General features: G+C 59.2%; 1 protein-coding gene across 1 annotated transcript; it reads left to right on the plus strand.

The window, feature by feature from the left end:
- Positions 1–222: 222 nt before the first annotated feature.
- FOXI3 (forkhead box I3) lies at positions 223–3598 on the plus strand. Its single transcript, XM_064151827.1, has 2 exons — positions 223–1052; positions 2163–3598. The coding sequence occupies exons 1-2, from the start codon at positions 356–358 to the stop codon at positions 2750–2752; spliced, it is 1287 nt and encodes a 428-aa protein (XP_064007897.1). The 5' UTR covers positions 223–355; the 3' UTR covers positions 2753–3598.
- Positions 3599–7566: the final 3968 nt, after the last annotated feature.

The following is a 7566-nucleotide window of genomic DNA, read 5'->3' on the forward strand; positions in this document are numbered from 1 at the left end:
GGACAGCCGAGAGCGGGGGGAAGGTTCGGGGATGCTGCCCCCGCGCAGCCGGGAGCCAAGTCCCTGGCGCCTCCCGCAGCTCCTCCCGCCGGTCCCTCCCCCATCGCCGCTTTTGGGGCTCGGCCTTGCCCCCTCCGCCTCCCTGCCGGGCGCGGAGCCGCGCTACTGGCTGCTCCCTGCGCGCCGCCGCCGCCCGCCCAGCTCCGGCCGCGGGCGGGGAGACCCGGGAGCACGGCAGCGCCTATAAGGACGCGGCGCCGCAGCCCTCCGGGATTTTTTGGTCTGGGGCCACCGGGGTCGCGGGGGGGGACCGGGAGCGGCGGGGAGCGCCGGCCGCCCTGCATGGCCAGGGATTATGAGCGCCGGTGAGTTGCAGCAGGCGCAGCCCAGAGCCTCGGCCCCGGCGGCCGCCCCCGCGCCCCCGCAGCCCCGCAGCGCCCAGGAAGCCCCCGACATGGCGGTGTACTGCAGCGAGAACTTCAGCGTCTACCCCCAGCCCAGTCTCCACCCGCCCGGCGCCGCTGCCGCCGCCGCCGCTGCCGCCGCAGCCGCCGCAGCCGCCGCCGCCTCCTCGGGGCAGCGGGCGGGCGGGTACGCGCTGGGGGACTATGGGGCGCCCGCCAACGCCGGCTACTTGTGGGGCATGAACAGCCCCGCGCCCTACCTGCAGGGCCCGCCCGGCTCCGCCGCCGCCGCAGCCCCCTTCCTGCCGCCGGCCTCGTACGGCTGCTCGCGGGGCGGGCAGCTGGTGGGCTCTCCCTCGGCGCCCGGCTCGCCGTCGGCGGGCGGCGCGGAGCTGAGCTGGCTGAGCCTGGCCAGCCAGGAGGAGCTGCTGAAGCTGGTGCGGCCACCCTACTCGTACTCGGCGCTGATCGCCATGGCCATCCAGAGCGCCCCCGAGAGGAAGCTCACCCTCAGCCACATCTACCAGTACGTGGCCGAGAACTTCCCCTTCTACAAGCGCAGCAAGGCGGGCTGGCAGAACAGCATCCGCCACAACCTCAGCCTCAACGACTGCTTCCGAAAGGTTCCCCGCGACGAGGACGATCCCGGTGAGGCCGCCGCGCCGGGCGGGACGGTGGGCTGAGGGGACGGGGGGAGCAGCGGCCGCAGACCCCGCGGGGCAGCCGGCGCCGTCTCGAGGAGAGCGGGCAGCAGCGGTCCCCGGGGCGAGCTGGTCCCTTGGTCCTTCGGGGGTCTGCTGTCCCCTCAGACCAGGTAGTGTGAGGAGACCGTCCCGTTTCGTTCCCCTCGAGGTCGATCGCCGTGACGAGGCTCCGCTGTCCCCTCGGGGCGGAGCTGTGACCGAGCTCCGCTGTCCCCTCGGGGCCGGAGTTGTGACCGGGCTCCGCTGTCCCCTGGGGGCCGGAGCTGGGAGGACATTGGTCCTTCTCGCCTCCGGCTGCCCCGGCACTGGCCCCCGCGAGTGCCGGTTGTGCAAGGCAAGGCTCCTCCGGCCGTGATTCATTGCTCTCCTCCCTGCGCACCGACCCGGGCCCGGGGCTCAGCCGGTGCCCGGGAGTAGGCGGAGGGCGGCGGCTCGCTCGGTCAGCTCCGACCTGGCCCGGGTGGGAGGAACGTGCCGGCCTGGGGCTTGTGCGGGGGTGCTGTGGAGTCACAGCTCCTGTCGGGCCTAGGCACGGGCAAGAAGCGTGTGGGGACAGTTGATGCCCCTTCTTGGGTGTGGTGCAGCTTGTCTGCAGCCCTTGCAGCTCAGCGCTTCTGTCCCCTTGGTGTACCCGGGTGTGCCAGCCCACCTGCCCATCAGCAGTTCTGAGAAGAGCCCTGGCAGGGGCACCACCTTGTCAGGCGTGGACAAGATGGCATCAGGTGCCCCTTCTTGATGTGAGGCAGCTGGAACAAGGGAAGCCTCACTTTGTGTTGCTTCCAGCCAGATTGGAGGTAGAAGTGCAGATCCTGCAAGGAGGTTTGTGCTCCGTGATGAGGAGGTTCTCCTTCTCCTTAAAGTTCACTTGGGTTTTGGATGAGTGGAGGTCCTAATGTCCCGGAGCCAGGTCTTGGGCTCCTTGTGCCGGACAAGAGGGGAGGAGCAGGGGTGGGACAGATACGAGTCCTGCGCCAGTCAGACGAGACATGGATGTTGCTCATCTAGCTGCAGTCACAGAAGTTGACTTTCTCTTGTTTCTCCTGCTTTCTACCAGGGAAAGGGAACTACTGGACCTTAGATCCCAACTGTGAGAAGATGTTCGACAACGGCAACTTCCGCCGCAAGCGCAAGCGGCGCTCCGAGCCCGGCGCCCCTGCCGCCACCTCTGCCGCCTCGTCGCTGGGCGGCCTGAAGGCCGAGGAAGAGCGATCCGTCCCCGTCACAGGCAAGCCCTGTGGAAACAGCCCGCCCCCAGAGCTCGACCCCTCGCCCTCTGCCAGGGACCATCCAAAAAGCTCCTCTCCCTCCGGTATCATTTCATCCACCCCTAGCTGCCTCAGCACCTTCTTCAGCGGCATGAGCTCCCTGAGCAGCGGAAGCAGCCGCCTGACAGGGGGTCTTGGCAGTGACCTGCACCACAGGAACTTCTCTGCTGGACAGCTGAGCAGTGGCACTTTCACCCCTTCCAGCAGCTCTTCTCAGGAGATGCCCTCACCAGAGCAGCTGCAGCGGGTGGCAGGACCCTCCCCTGCCTACTACAGCTCCTTCCATCCCAGCAGCAGCAGCCAGGGAGCCCAGTACAACCACTACTACAACTTCACGGTGAACAGCCTCATCTACACCCGGGATGGCACGGAGGTGTAGGGTGCTGCAGAGGGAATGGGAGTTGCAGGTGCAGCACAGAGGGCCTTTTGCAAACAGCATTTCAATGTGGACGCTCCCCAGGAGTTCTTCCAGGACAGATTTTCTCGCCTTCCAGAATCAGAAGCCAGCAGAGGCAGCAGCGAAGCCTTTTCCCCACCCTGGAAAGCGCTGCCTTGCCGTCTAAGTTCTGCAGACAGAAGCGAACTGAATGAGTATTCTCAGAGGTTTCTAATCCTGAATGTAAAATAAGAATTTAAAACCTGTAACTGTAAAGCAGCACCAGCAAGGGCCAGGTGTAGGCATCCAGTGAGTCTTAGAAGAGAGCAGGACAACAAATGAAGAGATTTCTTATGAAGTGCCTTGTACAATGTGTTAAAACCTCTTCTGCCACAGGTGCCTCTGTAAGCCCCTTGCTCCCCACCCTGCTCCAGGGGGCTCTCTGGGTGAACACCCAGCCGAGGCCTCCTGGAGGCTGGCTCTGGCCGTCCCGTGCGGGGCACACTGTGCAGCCTCGTGAAGCAATGCCTTGCCCCGAGCTTAGTACCAAAGATAACTCCAGCCACGCAGCTTTAGCACGAGAGCAGACACTGGGCTATTTTTATACAGGTTTGTACCTAAGGTAACTCCTCTGTACATATGTTTCTATGTGGTTTTATATTTGTAAATTATGCTCTGGAGCTGTACTTATTTATGATGTGTTTTGAACTTGGTTAAAAGTTTATTTCACTTCCTTTCCTCCTTCGTTTTGTTTTATTTGGTTGGAGTTTTGGGTTTTGTTCCCTTAATGTATTCATGAAACTTTTCAGGCCGAACAGCTGTTGGGAATAAAATGTTTGAGAGTTGTTAGATTTTAGTTATTTAATGTTTGCCTGCTTGCTCCTCAATGTGTTTGAGGTGTTTAGAAAACCTTTGTGGGAGGCTGATTTTGCTTTTGCATAGTTTGGGATTAAAAGACGCAGATATCTAGGAAGGGTTTAATCTGCCCAGTAAGAGAGGATGAGCCTGCTCTGGGCACAGAGGAGAAGGGCCTGAGCTGCTTTGCAGCCTCTTGTGGGCTCAGTGTGCAGAGTGGGCACTGCAGGCTGCTTTTGTTTGTTTGTTTTTACCAAGGCTCCAAATCACAACTGTCCTTTTCCAGCCTGCTTTAGTGGAGGAAAAAAAAACACCATAAAAGGCTTGCCAAAGGAAAAGAAGCAGGGCCAGTGCCAGCCCAGTGCCAGCTAGCAGGAGGCAAGAGCTCTGAGCTTGGCTGTTGGCCGTGTTTTGCACGCAGCAGCTGGAGCAGGGTGGCACCTGCTTGCCACGGTGGGCTAGTGAGCTGACAGACCCGCAGCCAGTGGGGCAGGTCGTGAAAATTTCAGGCATTCCTGAAATTCCCTCTGATTCCTGCTGTACTTGAGCAACCACTAGGCAAAGCAGCCCAGCTCCCAGATCTTGCCATCTGCTTCAGGTGTGCGCTGGGTGCTGCGGGTGGGTACAGTGTCAGCGTTGTGAGGGATGTGGCAGCCACAATGAAGCAAAGCATGAAGCTGCAGCTGTGCAACCTCCAGCACTGGCTAGAGTGTGCAGCCCTCCCCACAGGCTGGGCAGAGACCAGTGCCGCAGGCAGTGCCACAGCACCTCTGCACTGGCCACCTGCATGCCGTGATGGCAGACAGAGCCCTGCCCCGACCCAGACAAAGCCGTGATGAAATGTCAGATGACTTCCATGTGCCTGGGATCAGGACCAAGAACTCGCCCCGGCACCGGCCAACCGCCACTGGTGCTGCAATAGCTGAGACCAGTGGGCGGCTGGCAGCTCCTGCCTCATCCCTCCCCTTCCCAGCAAAGATACCATCTTGACTTCAGGGGTAATTCCTCCCTGTCTTGGCTGTTAATTGAACCTTGAATGATGCAGCGGTAATGATGATGGGAGGGAGAGGGCAGACTGACACTAGCAAAACAGACAAGGTGGTCAACCTTACCGTACCTAGGCTCAAGCACACCGGCTGTGGAAGAGCTTTATGCGGACCTTGGACTGCTGGGTTTCCTCTAAAAGCAGAGGAGGGGTGCCCAGCACCTTCAAAAGATTTAGAGCCAGCCCTTAACTAAGCCAGGAACTGCTTACTCGTGTGTCTAAGCGACCACTGCACCCCTTCTCTGCTCCACCAGCCTGTTGTCAGCCCTCAGCAAGCAGTGGGCCAATGTGGAACACCTGCATGTGCCCACTTGTGTTCTCCCACCCAGGTTTGTTTCAGGATTTGCACTTTTCCCCTTCCATCAGCTGTGTATTTCTGCAGACAGTGCCCACAGAGATTTGCTCCCGAGGATCCCGAACCAGTAGCAAATGTGTGCTGCTGTGTGGTCCGTGTCTTGCAGTACATCCTCAGCCAATACCCCATGGCTCCGTGGACTTTATTGTGCCACCTCGGTTAGCTGGTGGCATAGCCAGCACCTGACAGACCAGAGCCCGGGAAAGAGTCGCCCTTCACAGTGCTCCAGCCCTGCTTCTGAGGGGTGATGAACCTCCAGGGAGGTTCCGCTAGGTCTAACTGTCCCCAGAGCACCTTTCCTGCCATTAGCATCAACTCCTGCTCCCTCCTAGCTGGAGCCAGGCGCGGTGAGCTCCAAAGGTTGGTGTGCTCTTGATAAAGCAATCAACCCAAGGGACACATGGGAGTAGATTTCAGCAAATAGACACCTAGTCTGCTGAAAGGGGCCAATGGAACGAGCTAATGGCAGCCTTTTAGGTTTCCTTTTGTCATTAAAAGAGACTTTGCTTTTAGCATGTCTTAGGAGAGGGAGGGCGAGAGGATTGAGTTCAATGAAAGGCACTTAAAAGCAGCAGGGCTGTTGTCATGACTTTGGGGATTTACTGCGGTTGTCTCACTGAAGGAGGGGGAAGACAAAGGCAATTAGCCTGCTGATTCCACCCTGAGAGCCCTCACTGCCCTCTAAATGCCAAGGCCGTGCCTGGGATGGCCAGTTCTCCATGACAATGAGCCTCCTCCCAGCCTGCTCAGGTGAGAGCCCAGATGCCCAGGGCACAGCCGGCTCCCGGGGCAGCCGGGAGAGAAGTGCCCTTCCTTTGGAGAGCGGCTCCAACCTCAAGCTCTGTTCTCTCTGCTCTGGCAGCCATGGGAGTCACTCTGTAAAATGACTTCTGGCTTTGGAGCTGCAGTGATCTCAGGAATGGTAGCTGAGAGCGCCCAGATCGCGGCAGCTGCTCGGTGTCACAGGCAGTCTCTGTGCCTGGGTTCTCTGCTCTTGCTAGGCATCTGGAAAGATGCCACCTCCCCTGGGCAGCGCAGTGGCGCTCGATGTGCAGCCTTGGTCGGGACGATGCCTGCAAACACAAGCGCCTGATGCCTCTGCTCCGGGCCGGCTGTACCCTGCAGCGCTCCCGGCTGGGGACTGTGGCTGCCCCAAAAGGCAGTCCCTGGGTGAGAAGCAGCACCGTCCACAAGAGGTGCCTCGAATCGGTAGCGCCGATGCTTGCCGGCTCCTACGTGTGGCACCTCTCCAGCACGGGGTCGTTTAACTTTACTCAGCACTGGCCTTATCGACCTGCCAGCAAAGGCTGGGGCGGGCACCCACTGCAGGTCTGCACTTGAGCTACTCCACGTTACAAAGGCTGTGCCAGTACAGCTGGATCAGCCCAGGCCCCTAGAGGAGACCCAGCTCCCAGCAACAAAGGAAACTCCTGTGCCAGTAAAGTTAAACCCCCCACCCCCAGCAAGAGCCAGGGACTGCAGGGCGCCGGGAGGGGAGTGGGAGGCAGAACAGAGCCATCCGCACTGGGTTTCATCGCCCGCCAGCTCCTCTGGAAGGAGGGCTCCACTCGCTGCCACCGGCCCTGGGCTGTGGCTCCTATCTCCTCTGAAGGAGGTGGAGGCTTTTGAGCTGCCCTGTTGCTCACTAAGTCCACCCCGGAGAAAGCTTCTGCCACGGCACCTGCTGCCTGGGTGGGAGTTTTGCTGCCTCCTTCGCGCCGGCCCAGAGCCATTTCCCCCCGAGCCCTCTCGGGACAGTCCAAAAGCTGTGCGAGCATCCTCGACAGCAGAGCTACCCTGCCCCTGCCCAGGCTGGGCTCCTGGCCAACGAAATCTTCCTCAGACCTCACCTTGAGAGAAGGACCCCACAAGCCCTGCAGACCTCAACTGACTTTGAAGGCCTCGTACCCTGCTCAAGGTGGTCCTCCCAGTCCCCTTCTGCTGGCACAAAGGAAGAGGGACAAAGGCTCATTGCGTGGCCCCCAAGAAGGGGACAAGGAGAGCCAGGCCTGGCCAAGGGTACACGGGAGGCTGACACCTCAGCTAGAAAGAGCTGTGTGGGATGGAGACTGCAGTGGTTGGGGAACTGCTGTTTCTCCGAGCCGCTGGCAGCAAAGGACCTGATTGCTTCTATTGTCCTGTCAGGAAATGCCTCCAAACCAGAGGTCTGCTCCCAGATAACTTTTTTGCCTTCTCTATTTTTTCCTCTTCTCATCACCAAAAGAAGAAAACCACGGATTTATCTTTTTTTTTTTTTGCAGAAAGCCTCTTTTTGCCCCCTTTTCCCCTCCCCCTCTCTTCTGACCGTTGACAGAAGGAAAATGTGAAATTATCTCTGCATTTTCCTTCTTTTTGCCAAAAATTCTGTTTGATGGGTTGTTGTTGGGTTGGTTTTTTTCCTTCCTGTTTTTTTGGTTGGTTTGGTTTGGTTGGTTGTTTTGGTTTGTTTTCTGATCACTGAAAGAAAACCATGGCTTTACTTTTTCCTCCTTTCAGGCAGAAACTGGGGGCTTGCTTTTTTTTTTTTTTTGGTGTGTGTTGTGTGTCGTCCCCCCCCTTTTC

Source organism: Pogoniulus pusillus, chromosome 11, assembly GCF_015220805.1.
Source record: "Pogoniulus pusillus isolate bPogPus1 chromosome 11, bPogPus1.pri, whole genome shotgun sequence".
Classification (NCBI taxonomy): Eukaryota; Metazoa; Chordata; class Aves; order Piciformes; family Lybiidae; genus Pogoniulus; species Pogoniulus pusillus.

Coding starts and splice junctions, on each gene's coding strand:
- FOXI3 (XM_064151827.1), top strand. CDS start 356: ATGAGCGCCGGTGAGTTGCAGCAGGCGCAGCCCAGAGCCTCGGCCCCG. Junction 1,053..2,162: donor CCGCGACGAGGACGATCCCG/GTGAGGCCGCCG, acceptor GCTTTCTACCAG/GGAAAGGGAACTACTGGACC.